General features: G+C 40.7%; 1 protein-coding gene across 1 annotated transcript in view; it reads right to left on the bottom strand.

Annotated features, from left to right (window-relative positions):
- Positions 1-636: 636 nt before the first annotated feature.
- LOC102035245 (ensconsin) overlaps positions 637-14,773 on the bottom strand; it is a 29,650-nt gene continuing 15,513 nt past the window's right edge. Inside the window, exons 11-19 of the mRNA XM_005427824.2 lie at positions 14,272-14,402; positions 13,430-13,674; positions 9,010-9,145; positions 7,748-7,928; positions 6,529-6,633; positions 6,242-6,295; positions 5,379-5,472; positions 4,768-4,966; positions 637-3,676 (exon numbers count right to left, since the gene is read on the bottom strand). Of these exons, the coding sequence (XP_005427881.1) occupies positions 3,367-3,676; positions 4,768-4,966; positions 5,379-5,472; positions 6,242-6,295; positions 6,529-6,633; positions 7,748-7,928; positions 9,010-9,145; positions 13,430-13,674; positions 14,272-14,402 (1,455 nt within the window). The 3' untranslated portion in view covers positions 637-3,366. The remainder of the gene's footprint in view (positions 3,677-4,767; positions 4,967-5,378; positions 5,473-6,241; positions 6,296-6,528; positions 6,634-7,747; positions 7,929-9,009; positions 9,146-13,429; positions 13,675-14,271; positions 14,403-14,773) is intronic.

The following is a 14,773-nucleotide window of genomic DNA, read 5'->3' as shown; positions in this document are numbered from 1 at the left end:
TACATTGATACTGGCAAAGTAAGAGTCAGCTGTGCTGTCATTGCACCCTTAAGTATCTGAGGACTAAAGCAACAATTTCCATAAACTAATTAATTTTTTAATATATAACTGACACTGGACCATCTGCCAAAAACAGCCTGTGTGAAAAAGCCCTTTGGAGAGCATATGCACAGCCATTGTTCATGCACAGATCCACCACGCTTCAGCAACCTGAATGCTGGTTTAAGGAAGTTTTTTTCCACAGTAGTGAAATACTTTATCAACTGGATCTGCTCCAGCCATTCCCTTTCAACAACTGATAAAGAACCTTTGCAAGAAAATGAAAAGGCAGCACTGCTCCGCTGCTGGACTGCTGGACTGACCCTCACAACACAGAGATGCTGCTGCTGCAAGGGAAAGGCAAAGGCTGGCAGGGAAAAGCAGGTTAAAGAATCCCTCAGTTCAGAACACGCCATCAGCATGGACAAACACAGCAAGAGCTGAGGGTGTTAGTGCAAATCCCCTCCCAACCACACAGGCTGCTAGTGTGGCAATCTGGAGCAGTTAGAGCAGTGCCAGAGTGCATCCCAAGGCAGATCATTATGGCAAGGGGTGGAGGGGCCTAGTAAGGTCACATTTAACATTACAGAAATAAAGCATTGTTCAACTGCAAAGTTTATTTAACTGTGCACACGTATTTACACAGGGCTGGATCAGGCCAGCCAACAAATCTCAGCACAGAAAAAATATCGGCATCTTTGTTAGAATGATTGTCTCTGCCAGAACAAACAGCTATCATACAAAAATACAGTTCTCCTTTCACCTAAGGCACTGCTCTAAAGTCTAAAACAGTTCTACAGGATCTCTGAACAGCAAGAGGGAGAAGGCTGAGGGCTCCTGTTGCAGCTGAGGTGTTGAGGAAAGCACAGATGTGGTTCCAGCAACCCCACTGCACACACAGCTGCTGCTGGGCTGCACCACTGCAACTGAGAGAGCAGCCAGTGGCTTGGAGCAGGTTTTGAGACAGCTACCCTTTAAAGTAATGGCCTATCTAGTCTATCTGTTACGGGAGACAACAAGGCTGCATTATTACTTTTAGTAGCAATTTTCAGAAGATGCTTCGTTAAACTCTTCATGCTGAAAAAAGCAGGCAAATTCAGGTTAAATAGATTATTTAATGCAGGCTTTAGGGGAAGAGAAATATATATATGCAGTTTGCAGCCACTGTTATAAGAGCTGGAACTGGAACACTTGGAATAATTAACATGAACAAAACATGACTTCAATGGTCTAATACTGTTATGTACACAATAAAATAATACTTCCATAAGTGTAGATAAATAAGTAATTCAAAAGGAAAACATTTTTTAAAAGCCTAACACCTTAAACTGCACCAACAGACAAATCTAGGGACTCAACGTTTTTGTAATGTATTACAGCACATGCTGAAAAAGGTTTTGATGTTTGCCAATAGATTAAAACGTATTAGTGATGGTACAACACTTGCATTTTGAAACTGCCAATATTTTCACATTAGATAATAAGGAATTTTTCTTCTCCATTCAAAATTGAAGATGCTCAATTTTGCATTTTTAAATAGCACATGAACCAACAAGCAACAACATTGTTCTAGACATTAAAAAGGGAGTTCAGCTTTAACATACACTGAGTGAGTCTTTTATTTCATCAAGATCATTTTAGAAATATGCAAAGTCTGCAGCTAAGTGAGGAGCCTCCAGTGGCATGTTCTACATGATACTGATATGAAAATAACAATAAAAAAAAGACTCAATCAGGTTACTGTAAAGTCTGTAAAGGGGAAACAAGGAATACTTGAACTTGGAAACTTTATCTAACAATTAGCTAAACAAACAAAAAAAGAACATTAGCACAACAGTTTCCCTGAAATGTTTCAAGGTGCAAATTAGAAGTTTGTCATCCCTCCCCTGTTGTTTTTTGCAAACTTGAAGATGGATAAAGGTAAACAAGCAGCTTTTCAAAACAAGGCCTTCGGTACTTGAGAAAACACTGGATTACTGAAGTGCAATCAGATTATTTCCAGGTCTCTAGTGTTCACAGTTCTGTCCAAAGAGCAAAGAAAAGAAAACATTTAACCATCGCAAATGTGTGTATGCCACATGCATCCATCATCACTGTCAGTCTACATCCAGGAGTGAGCACAGAACCACTTGGTCACTTACAGTCTAAAACCAGCACAGTAGGTTTTCTTTCTTTTTACAGGAATATTAGTTTTCAAAGCTATGTACAGAATTCTTAAGCTGTATTACATTTAAAAAATTTCAAGTTCAAAATTAAAAGGTCACACTTCCTTCACTAAAAAGTTAATGAATCTGATCACAAGAAAAAGTGAACAGCAGAACACAATAAATTTGTCTGTCCCATGGCCCTGTTTGGTGTGACCTCAAGGGAAGCCCCCATCAGGGTGTGCCCAAGGAACTCAAATTCACAAGACGCAGAGTGACAGAGGAGACTCGGGAAACAGCTCAGTCTAGGAAAGTGCTACACTTTAATCAAAGAAAGTGCTACACATCACTGGAAGGAAATGTGGATAGCAAGGCTTGTTTTTCCACTAGCATTCACTTCAACTGATGACACAGTCATTTATCCCATGGAAAGAGGAGATCTCCTGTGAAAACAGCCCTTTGGGGTTTGGCTCCAACACCAGAGAAGTCCAGTCTTACATAAACTGGCTTCCTGAAGCTTCTCTGACACACTATGCACTGTACTGCATCAGGGCTTGGCTTCTCAAGTACATGAGGCTTGAGATGCAGCCCTTTCAGAAAATCCAGAATATTTTGTGTACAGCTTTACCACTCCTCCCAAAATGTAACACAATCATCTGTGGAATTTCAGGTTGGTGTTACTTGCCTCAGTGAAGTGAAAGACTGTTCTACAGCAAGTAGAGAGGATAGCTAATACACTGCTAAGAGACTGAAGTGACCTTGTAAGGTCACACAGGTCAGCATCAAAAACAGAACACGCCTAGGAGCGAAAAGATCTGGTGTGTAGAGTTACATCAGACACCTTTTAAACTATTTTGTATCTTCAAAAGTAACATGTGCCATTTAACATGTCTTAGAAAAACCTGAAATACAACATATGAGCTTCAATACTGTTTGGAACTTCACAAGGGTTCAGCTGTGTCTTTGGAAAAGCCTTAATGTTGGGCCTTATCAAGTCCCTAAAAAGGCTTCAGTTGGTGACTCCTTTTGACAGAATTCAAGTTAAAAGCACTAAAGAAAGAGCCTTCCCTCCAGTCTACACACTGGAAAAAGTGCCTTGAAAATAAGAAGCTGTAGTTAAGGCAAGGAGAGCAAAATGCAAGGAGGTGAATTGCCTAGCCAGGGGAAGAGACAGACAGGGTAGTCAGCTTGGATTACCTGATGAAGCATCTATAGGTTTGGTCAATGAATTCACTGCACCATCTTCCTCAAAAGCCAATTTGGGACTAGAAGGTAGTGTAGCAGCATCATTCAAGTTTTGATTACAGTTACCAGCAGAGATGCTGTCCGAGCTCAGTTTGGTTGACTTGGAATGTACTCCAACATCAATGAATTCCTCAAAAGTCCAGGAACCAGATTTCCCATTAAGATTCTGAATAAGTCCAATTGTATGATCAGCTTCATGAACACCCAACTTCCCCGAGTCATCAATAACCACGTCTTTTGCAGGATGACTACAAAAAACAGAGAATGGAAAAATAAAAATCTTGTGTTACAGTTTCCACATGTTTAACCTTTACATTGATTCCAGGACTGATAATTAACAGTCTGCATACTCTGCAAAGCACTAAATATCCCTGACAAGCTTCTGCTGCCACACAGGATCTCCTCTCCAAGAGCCAATAAGGAAGAACAACTCAGCAATATATACTCATTTTTTACTATACAAGCAGCCCTCAGGTAAGGTTTCTGCCTCTAGAAATTTGATATAAGAAAGTAACAAGTTTAAAGCTTTGATTATTAAGTTTTGATTTTTGTAGGGTGCATTTTTCCTTTTTTTTCTCCAGCTAAGACTTTTTGAACACAAAACTAAGTCTCAGAAGACCAGCAATATTTAAAACAGATTCAAAAGCTAAACCCAAATTATGGACCAATTTTCACTCATTCTTAGGACAATCATGGAAATGTCTTTATATTCCATCACTGGAGGAATGACATTAATTTATCATCACTTTAAAAAAGTGTTCACAATGTCATTTCTAAATCATTAGCATTTAGATGAGCAAATGGAACAAGCATCAGAGGACAAATTTTCCAGCAGCAGATGAAAAAGCTTTATGTTAAAAAAAAAACTGAAACAGTAAAAAACCCAAATTCCTCACTAAGGGAGGCTTCTGCATTGTATCTGGCGCTTCAGCACAACTGAAAGTGTTCTAGAGCTTTCTACAGGTTATTCTTCCTTTTCAGTGTTATCCTCCTCCCTCTTGTTTAATGTTTTGTTAATGAGAAGAACTGCAAGGCATTTAAATGCAAAAGATTTCAAGGCAATGTCAGTTTTTATCATCAACATTGCCATGTTGCTGGCTGCGTGTCTCAGTTCTCAGCAAAGGCAGCACTGTTAACATGGTGCCATCTAAACAAACAATTATCCTGAGCTACCTGCTCTGTGAGGCTGGGAGCTGACAGCACACACCACATGGCTGGAGAAAGGCTCACAGACACCACAGAGCCAGCAAGGTGCTGCAGACAGCTCTGCATTTATTTAAACACAGACAAGAGCTCTCTTGTGTGAGAGCTCAGTGCTCCCACAGTACAGCAGACTCACCTGGAATCCTTTAGCTCAGAGACAGACAGAGACCCCTTGTCACTTTTCAAGTCACTTCCATTCATGAACACTTCAGTGGCCTTCAACTCTGACCCATCTTGTGCCTCATATTCTGCAGAGATCACGCTTTGTGCAGTCTCTAAACAATCCTCTGCCTCTCCCTTGACGTCCTGGAGCAAGTCAACACCATTTAGCTTTCCTGAACGTTGTGGGGAGGGGGAGAGGAGAGAAAATTATACAATGGAAAAAAGAATATGAGTAGCAGAATTGGTATTCTAAATGAATAAAATACAAGTGCCAAAATAACCCTTCCCAGCCAAAACCCGAGGCACTTGGCTTCAAGAGATTCCTTTGTCTATAGACAAGCTGCCTATATCAACACGAAATTTGTTTTCCATCTTCAAAAATCACTTGTAAAATGAAAGCATGCTGCCTGAATTTCACTCTCAAATCATTTTGACTGATTCTCTGTTCAAGAAGGGAGTCCCCCTGGCATCTCTGGGACTGGTGTCTCAGGCCATCCCAATGCTGTTAGGACTGACCTTCTCAACAGAGCTTAAACATCACTGAAACTCACTGCCCCCAAGGCCTGACTCCCTCAGCTTCCTTACCTGGTTGATCAGTCTTCTCAAGACCCAGCTCCTCCTCCTCTTCAATATCCTCTCCCTCCATCACCTCTGAGACAGACTTCCCTTCATTCTGCAACTGAATTGCCAGTGTTATTTGGAACAACTCCCTGTCCTCCACAGCTCCCACACAAGACCATTCTATGCCCAGAAGTGAGGCCACATGAATTCAAAGGCTCACAGACAACCAGGTCACCCAGCAACATGTGCTCTGCAGAGCCAGAGCCTGTGGGACCCACTTCCACCTCCCACCTATTATTCCTGAGATCCTTTTCCCCTCTTTTCTCCAAGGTGTGTGCTAAATTTTTATTGATCTTCAGCTATTGGAAGACTTGAATATTTGAATGTTCAAAGAGGAACAACTATTCCTCAATATGCACAATTTTTCACATAACAGGTCACTGTATTAACAAAAATACATCCAGTTTACTGTAGCAATAGCAATCCAAAGAGAATTTCTCTAAACAATTCTTTTGCTTTAAGCAAAGAGATGATGTCAGAAATCTCAGTTTTCTGAGAAAAAATAGTCCTGGCAGAATGCATACAGTTAAAAAAAAATCCATTACTAACCAGTGTTTGGTTAAAACAGCGTTTTAAAAACCAGTCTGGAAGTGATAACACCAGATAACATTGTGTCTATAGGCCTGGAACAAAAATGTAACAAAGACTCTTCACACAGCAAGCAAAGCAGAAGAATGTGTGCAATGGCAAGTTACTGGAAATTATTCTGGTGTACCAGAACTCTGCACTTCCTGTGGAAGCCATTTTGTGTAAGGATAACAGAGGAAGACAGGATACAAGGCAAAAAGTCCTTTTCTGTCATTATACAGATCCAAACAGAAAAGTACCTTGGACTCATTTTGATCCGATTTCCGTGTTCTTTTCATTATTTCTTCGATTCTCTGTTAAAACATGGAGAATATTTACAATTACATATAGAACTCTTTATTTCACCATTCTGGTTAAAATTCATCAATCATAATATATTTTCATATTTCATGAGTGTACTATTTTCAACACTGTTTTTAAATTTCACAAACCAGAGCTGGCAGCCTTTAAAAAAGCACACTTCTATTTAATTGCATCTGAGACCATTTGCCTGTTCATTTTAGGCTGAGAATTCAAAACAGGCTACCTTTTTCCTTTCAAGCCTTTCCTGCATATTTTGCTGCATAATCCTCTCTCTTTCCAGTCGCTGTCTTTCAGCTTCTTCTTGAGCTTTTGCTTCAGCTTCTTCTCTCTGAAAATAAAACAAAAAGAAGAGGGCATCAGTAAAGAACTTATTCCCAACAATAAAAAGCAAAGAAGTTACAGAATCTGGTTCAACACAGATAGGAACATCAGGCAATCACTATTCAGTATGACCACACATTACAACTAAATGTCAATTACCTATTTACTGACATGAAATATATATTACTATGACATTAAAAAACTGAAACCAACTATACTGAGGTAATATGTAAATGTTCTGAATGTTGCTGAGATACTGAATGTTGCTGTTCAGACTATGCTTTGGGAGGAACATTTGGCTAACGAGGATAATCTATAAAGTAACAAGACAGCAATTAAATTCTAAATGTGTCAAGGTTAACTTAAAAATCTTGGCAGTTGGGTATTGCCACCAAGACACTTGGTGCTGTACATCTTCTACTCCTTCTACACTGGAAAATCTTTTCCAGCATAACTGGAAAGAAGACAGAAACATAGTTAACACTCTGAGTAATTGTTGTTAACAAACATTTAAAGAAATATCCAGACACGTGGCAAAGCCATTCACAGCTCTCTGAACACAAATAATTTCAATGTAAAACTGCTTTAGTTTTCAGAATTAATCTAACTTAAGGAAAGCCTGCTTTCTGCAGAACTGCTCTCTTCAGTTCAAAGGATGCCTTTGTAAAGGTACTTGCTGTGGAAGACTGTTCAGCAACAGGAAAAGCAGACTTGAAACACTACCAATCTTTCTTTGAGAGGAATCAGAATAAACCAGATTACATTCCAGACAGACCATCTCCTTGTAACTCATAACAGTCTGCTTGTAAAGTGGGCTCAGTACAAATATTTTACATATGCAAAACAGCATCCCTGATGACTAAAAAAATATTCCAAAATAGCTGCTTCTGCCCACACTTGAATTTACTAAATGCTAGGGGAAAAAAAAAAAAACATCACAGCGACCAGGGCAAGGAAAAGACCTACAGACAGTCTCAAATCCATCTCAGATAGGATGAACTCAGCCTCACATCATGCCTGACAGAGATTTGTAAAAACCATTCTGTGAAAGAAAAATCAAAGACAAGCCTCTTGAAACCACAGCAGCAGCTTCTTCCAGGAACCCAGCGGGAGGCACAGACCTGCTGTTGAAGCTCTGCAAGTTTTTCCTGCTCCTCCTGCTCCCGGCGGAGCCTCTCCTCCTCAGCTTGTCTCTGCTGCTCCTCCTGAGTCTGTCTCCTTTCCTCCTCCTGCTTCCGCAGCTCCTCCTCCCGCCGCGCCTTCTCCTCAGCTGCTCTCCTGGCCACTTCTTCTTCTCTGATTCTACAATTTCCAAGGTACAGATTACTGGGTATTTATTTCTTTAAAAGTGTGCATGCACAAGAGACAGAGTAGGAAAGCAAGAAAGTTCTAGGCAGTCAGAAATAACTGGATAAAGACGCTTTCTGGTGTGGATTTATGAAAGCCACTGTCTCGACTTGTCAAAGGGAAAATTGGAATAACTTGGAAGAAATTATCTGTGAATAAATGCTCTTTGCTGATTAAGCCAAGGCAGGTTGTTCCAATAATGGAATATTTGATTGAGAACTGGATTAAGCAATGCCCATTTAATAAAAACCATCTGCAGCCATGACACGAATGAAGCTTATAATCACTGTCAAACATAAATTTAGTGGGATTTCCTAAAAGACTGTTTCTTCTATAGCCTGAATTCAGAGATACTCTGAAGGTGTACACTGCCAGCTCTTGCAGACATACAGAGCAGATCTGATGACATATTTCTAGAGCAGATTATATGCAAATTTCTGACAGTTTCATATCCACAACTAAAACCTGACATTCCACCCTGTTTATAGAAGCAGACAGGTGGCCCCTGATCTGGAACAAGTTTAGTCAGCACTAACTTAGCCATTTAATTCAACAACTTCTATGCAGTGAACCAAATGCACACTGATTTAACACTTTGAATTATTTGCCTGCAACATTTCTGATCCATATTTTATATCACTAAAGTGAGATTTAACATGTCATCAAACCACTGCCTAAGCTGATCAAACGAAAATTTAACACAGAGAGTTTGACTCTTTCAAACCAAATACAAACAAACCAAACACAAGCTGTGCAAAAAGCACATTATAGTTGTGAAACAAAAGCCCCACTGGTATCTGGAAGGAAAAAGAAGCAGTGATTTCACAGGGACTGTGCATTACACATGTACTGAGAAATAAACTGATGTTACACACAGTAACCTGTCCCAGGTTGGTGCCAGTGCCTCTCAGCTTCAGGAACTGTATTAACATTTGCAGGAACTTAAATTAAAACTTAGAAAACACATACTGCTGGAGTGTCCTTTCCAACCACACCTCACCACTGAAAGCATCCCTTTCTTCCCCTCAATTGTTACCTTTCCTCTTCTTGCCTCTGAATTCTTTCTTGGTCTTCACGCTCTCTTTGCTCCCGTGCCAGGCGTCGCTTCTCTGTCAGGATTTTAGCAGCTTCTTCAGCTGTGGTGGTCCCTGCTACTGTTTTGCTACCTGATTCTGCAAAGGTTAAAAGAATCTGCTGTTAGAAAGTTCCAGGAACTTAAAACTATGAAAGATGTTATCTCTGTGAGATGAGATCTTATGGCCAACTGATTCAGTATCTTTTCCATCAGTGCTCATCACAGTGATTGCATCCTTATCTGTAACAGGCCTGCAAGAGCCAAAGGGGAGCCCTGGAGATGCAGAGCCATGATACCTGACACTGAAATAGTAACAGCTCATTTCAACACTGATCCAGCCATATTCCAGATCATACACTTAAAGATACTCTCCATTTATCCAGCATTTAAAAACATGTCTCTGACAAGACACCCTAATTTCTGTAATGCTTGAACACCGATAAGAAAACTGGAAAAAATCTGCTTTAGGAAATACCTTCTAAATACCTTCACTTCCTTCTAATAAAACTGAACACACGGGAGCCTAAAGAAGAAATTATCATTCTTCTATTTTTCTTGTTTCATAACATTAACATTCATTTATATTTACTGAGTATCTTGGTGTGCAAATGCTCATCATTTTATCTGGCCCTGAAGGCACATACTAATGACTTCAGTAATACCATATTTCTATACATCAGCAACAAAACAATTCCCAATTTACATGGAGATCAAAACAGCTTCATCACCAGGTGAGGAAATCTTTGCAGGTCCTGCTGTTTATGCTTCTTCATGACCTGTCTGGTGTTCAGGTGTCTGAATATCAGAGGCACTATTACAAATTCACATCAGGAAAAAAGTCAAAACAGAACCATCTTGCCATCCAGCTGCTCTCAATATGTATACTGAAAGAACTCTAATTTCTATCAGGTATTCTCTAGAAATATTTCTGTTCGAATGAGATTTAAGAACTCATCATCTGAATATTCAGAGAATCAGTTCCTGATGTCAGTAGAGCAGCAGCATCATAATGTTGGCGAGGACCTGCCTTTCTCCTGAACATTTCACAAATCAGCACATGTATGTTTGCTTGGCATTTATAAAGCCTTGAAGTCAAGGTAATTTTAATGAACTATGACATCATGGTTTGACCACTTGTTTTACTTCTGACATGAAGACAAATCATTCAAAACACAATGTCATTATTAGGAACTTTAATACCTGAAAAGCTGCTTAGGCCCCATGGACACATAATCACTACCTGCAGCTGCAGGGTGTAATTACACACAGCAAACTCTCAGCAGCTGAATCATGGCTGTCTTTTGCGCATAAAAATTGTTCTTGCAGTCCTGGGAAAAGCATTTCAGCACTGATGTAATGCAGGCATAGACAGTGTTCTAACATTTAGATTTATCCAAGCTGAGAAAACACCACCTCCCCAGACAACACATTGCTTCTGATGTGGGAAAAAGTTGCAGTGATATTGGTACTAACAAAAGTCAGCCATGAATGTTCCAAATTTGAACTCAGTCAAAAGGGGCCCTCCTCCTTCTGAGCAAGAAAGACCATCTTGCATTTACAAAACCGTTAGCAGATCTGCCTATTCAAGACAGGCAGATGCTTTTCTTCCAATATTCAGTAACTTACTAGGTTTCCTTTACTGTTGCCAGTGTACAAGCATGAAGAAGTCAAAATGTCTCTTTCTTCCTCTGCCATATGAGTGTACTTTCTGTTCAAACTACTCACTTTTCACAGCAGAGGCCATTTTTTGTTGCACATTTGCCATCTCTCCCAGTTGTATCAAATCTGGTTGACACAATGTCAGGTTTAACCTATTTCCCCTCCTCAAAACTGCACAACCTAATGCTCAGCAAGAAGCCTAAAGTTTTTAGACTTAGGTTCTAGGGTTACAGCATGATGACAGCTTAATTATGATATTTGGATTTGACAGAAGAAAATTAGTCACAACAGAACACTGCAGATATGGAAAGAACAGGGGCGAAAAAAGAAGAAAGGGTTGGGGACCTTCCCACTGCATTCTCACTTCTGCAGTTTTATTGATGATTTCCATATGGGTACTTCAATACTGTTTTCATCTCCATGTACCCCTATACAGGCTGTTTCCATAGGGTAGGACATGAGATTTGCCAACATGATTGGTAACATGGCTTAAGAAAATTCTGACTGTCTTTTGCACTCAGCTTCCTTTTCCTTGTACTCCTAGTCATTCTTTTTATCAAAGGACTTCCCTTTTTGTAAGGGAAGGGGAAAGAGAGAAAGAGGCAAGAGAAATAACCTCTGAACACTTGCAAAATCTAGTACTAGCTGGATGGAGGAAAGATTCCAACAAATTTTAAGGTAAGTAATTAATTCACAATTAATCTAGGAATCATAATTCAAAGCCTTCAATACCCAGATACAAAATGTTAGGCTCCATGATAGTTTATTACCTATCATCATGCATAAGGTGAGAGCTCATGAAGGAGCACTTCTTATGCTTTAAGTTGAACAAGCCTTTTAATTCTCAGAGAAGCTGCGAGAGGCTGCTGCCAGAAATGACAACTGCTCCAGTCACTGAAAAATAAAAAGTGTTTTACTGTGGAACAGTATATTGCAGGAGGAAGACACAAAAAACAAGACAAAAACTTGATTGCTGTCGACAACAGGCAAACAAGTTCTGTTTGAAGGAGAAGAGATGGGATGAAGATACAATTGCACAAAGCTGAAAGTAGGCTAAACCTACAAGACCTAGAGACTGATTTGCCACATGCCATTCACTGGTGTGCTCTGACTTCAGAAGCTGTCTGGGACAGGGAATTGCACCAACCCATGGGTGAACTGCTGACACAGACCTGTAAAATGAAAATTGCCTTGAAAACTGAAAGTAACTGAAGAAAAAATATTTTGCCTCCCATTGCAATATTGCAGTGTACCAAAACATTCAAAGAGAGAAATGGAATATCTTATTTTGAAGAACATGCCCACTATTCCCTTTTGTTCTATGTGTCAAACAAAGAAAAAAGAGCTTTGCCCAGCCCCAGTAGGAATCACTACAAAGATGACTATTTTGAGATTAGAAATAAGCTAATAGGAAAACAGATAAACTGGGTTAATACAGGTTCAGAAGTCAGTGTAGAGAGGAGACAGATCAGGCATCCAAGGAACAAGGACAGAGGTTCTTGTTCCAGAACAACTGGAAGATACAGGACTAGGACACACTGTTATGGAGGCTTCAACCAACTGATGACATTGATCAGAAGTGATGATGCTCTGAGGCACACAAGACATCTACCCACAGTATGGCAGCACACTGAGGGATGGATGTTCTGACTGCAAAGACAAAGGACGTGACAGCAAAGACAGATGTGGAACTTTGTACAAACATCCACCTCTGACAGCCAGGCTTCCTTCCATAGGAACACATGCCCAGAGAGCTCTACCATGAGTTCTTCAGGTGAATGACACTTCTTCACATCCAACAGAAGCCATATCAGAAGGAGCCTCGGAAGTGGCAGAGAGTAGGAGCAGCCCAGGGAAGCACACAGGAACATGCAGTAACGTGCAGCAAGCACATGTTCCCACTTACCTGGTGTGTGAGGGACTCACCCCCAGCACTGCCCACTGGCTCTAACTTACACTCTAAAGATCCCTCATTTTCCTGTCAAGGGTCCCCAGAGTCCTTCTGCACAGTGAACTGCCTGCCAGACCTCATCAGAAGGCTCTCCCAGATTCTGCTGGAGATGGCAGCTGGCATTTTCCCCAGGGACAGAGGCCAGGCTCACGTGGCACAATGAAGAGCACTAGAACACTGATTACTTATCTGGTCTATGGCTCTCCTTAATTTACCAGGATAACTTCTCAGTGTGACTTGTGAACTGATCACTCTTCCCAAGGCAGCAATGATTGCACAGTCACTGGAACTTAGGCCAAGGCAGCCTCCAAGCATTGTGAAAATTTTCTCTCATCCTGTGATGAACAGGAGCTGATTTTGTCCTCCAAGAAGGTCTCTACAGGAGCACTTTAAGAACTACCAACTGAACTGAAAGACCTCTGTGTAATTTAACTACTGACTTTACAAACCTAAGCTAGTAGACCCCTCAGCTAGAGCAGCTGAAGCCCAAAAGGCAAAGAGGATTTCTGCTTTTCTTAAAATTACAATACAAGTAGTAATATTGAAAGCTCTTCACTTAAATCTCCGAGTCAAATAAACCAACTACTGCATTAAAATTCACATCCCAAAGTCATACCATGAAAAGCTATTACATAATGAGCAATGAACAGCTTCTGCCTTAAAGCATCCTAGCCTCCAGGGCTCTGCCTCATGAGCCAGTTGTTTCCCCACTCTTAGCACACCCTGGAGAGGCCTGGAGCAGGAGTGAGTCAAACACTGAGGAACACCCACCTTCTTTGGTCTTTGTGCTAGCTGCTCCTGCATCCCTCTCCAAGGCTGGGGAAGCACCTTGCTCTTGTCCTATTCCTTCTGTGCTCTTATCCTTTGGTTTGCTCTCTGCTTCAGTTTTCTTTTTGGTAATGTTTATAACACTTGGTGTGAGAGATGGACGCTGGATGGGTGCTGGTTTAGAGACTGGAGTAGGAGATGGTGGCCTTTGTTTAGACACACCAGGTGAAGGTGGGCGAGTCTTCTGCCTGTTGAAATAAAGAGTATTTTTCAGAGCTAACAGTGAAAACCTCAATCACGCACCTCAGAAGAGCAGTCTCCTTTGTTTAGTTTATATTACATACCTCACTTTTAAAAATAAATCCACCCACAAATTACTGGTGCTTTCCCCATAAAACTCAAACCAGGATTCCAAGACACCTTGGGCACCCAGCCTTGCTACCTGGGGCTAACATCAGAACAGGACTGCTGGCCCAGATCTCCATTTACTCCACATCTAGGATGAACCTCATGATTCCAATCCAAGAAACTTCCTATGCTAATACAGGTGGAACACTTTATTCAAAAGCTTGCAGACTTTTGTTGGTTTTACTGCACAGACTGCACAGAAGATTAGGGCATGTTCTGTCTGCACAACAAAGGTTGAAGCAAAAGCTGCATCCCTATTTTGGGAAAGGGAAATTTAACCCAAAATGAAGGCTTTTCTGTACAAACACGGCAGAGCACAGGTCATCCAAACTCTAAGAGCTCAGCTGTCTTGAGACAGGAAGAAGCCTTAGTTTTGTGCTGAATAAAAGGTGTTTACACACACCTGATTGCAGAAAGGGTTTAACCTGGGCACATACCTGACTGCAGAAGGGGACGGAGGACGCTTCACCAAATTAGCAGGAGAGGGGGATCTTCTATGGGCAGACAGGGATGGTGAAGGAGGGCGCCTCAAGCCAGAACCTGGGGATGGTTTTTCTGTCTCTGATTTCTAGAGGATAAACAAAACCAAAATACTGCTGACTCTCTAGAATACATTGCAGACAGAGGAGCTGCTATTTCAACAAACAAGCCAGTGGTCAACAAGACTCAATTTCCTTTATGTTCCAAAACACTGACCTGGTCTGTGTTTAATTCTTACATAAATTAAACCTTGGGAACCATAAGCAGCAAACAATATGCCTTCAAGATACAAGAGAGATCAAGTACCATAAAATTCCAATTTGATTTTAATCCTCTGTATTTTTTAGGCAAATACTATTGTACATTCCATTAACACTTACTGAAAGCAGCAGCAAAGAGGGGAAACAGAATCCCACCCTGAGCTGTTCCAACCCCCCCAGATTAACAGAAATTTAATTC

Source organism: Geospiza fortis, unplaced genomic scaffold (genome assembly GCF_000277835.1).
Source record: "Geospiza fortis unplaced genomic scaffold, GeoFor_1.0 scaffold874, whole genome shotgun sequence".
Lineage (NCBI taxonomy): Eukaryota > Metazoa > Chordata > Aves > Passeriformes > Thraupidae > Geospiza > Geospiza fortis.
Note: the sequence above shows the minus strand (reverse complement) of the source record. Positions and strands in the feature narration are given on the sequence as shown.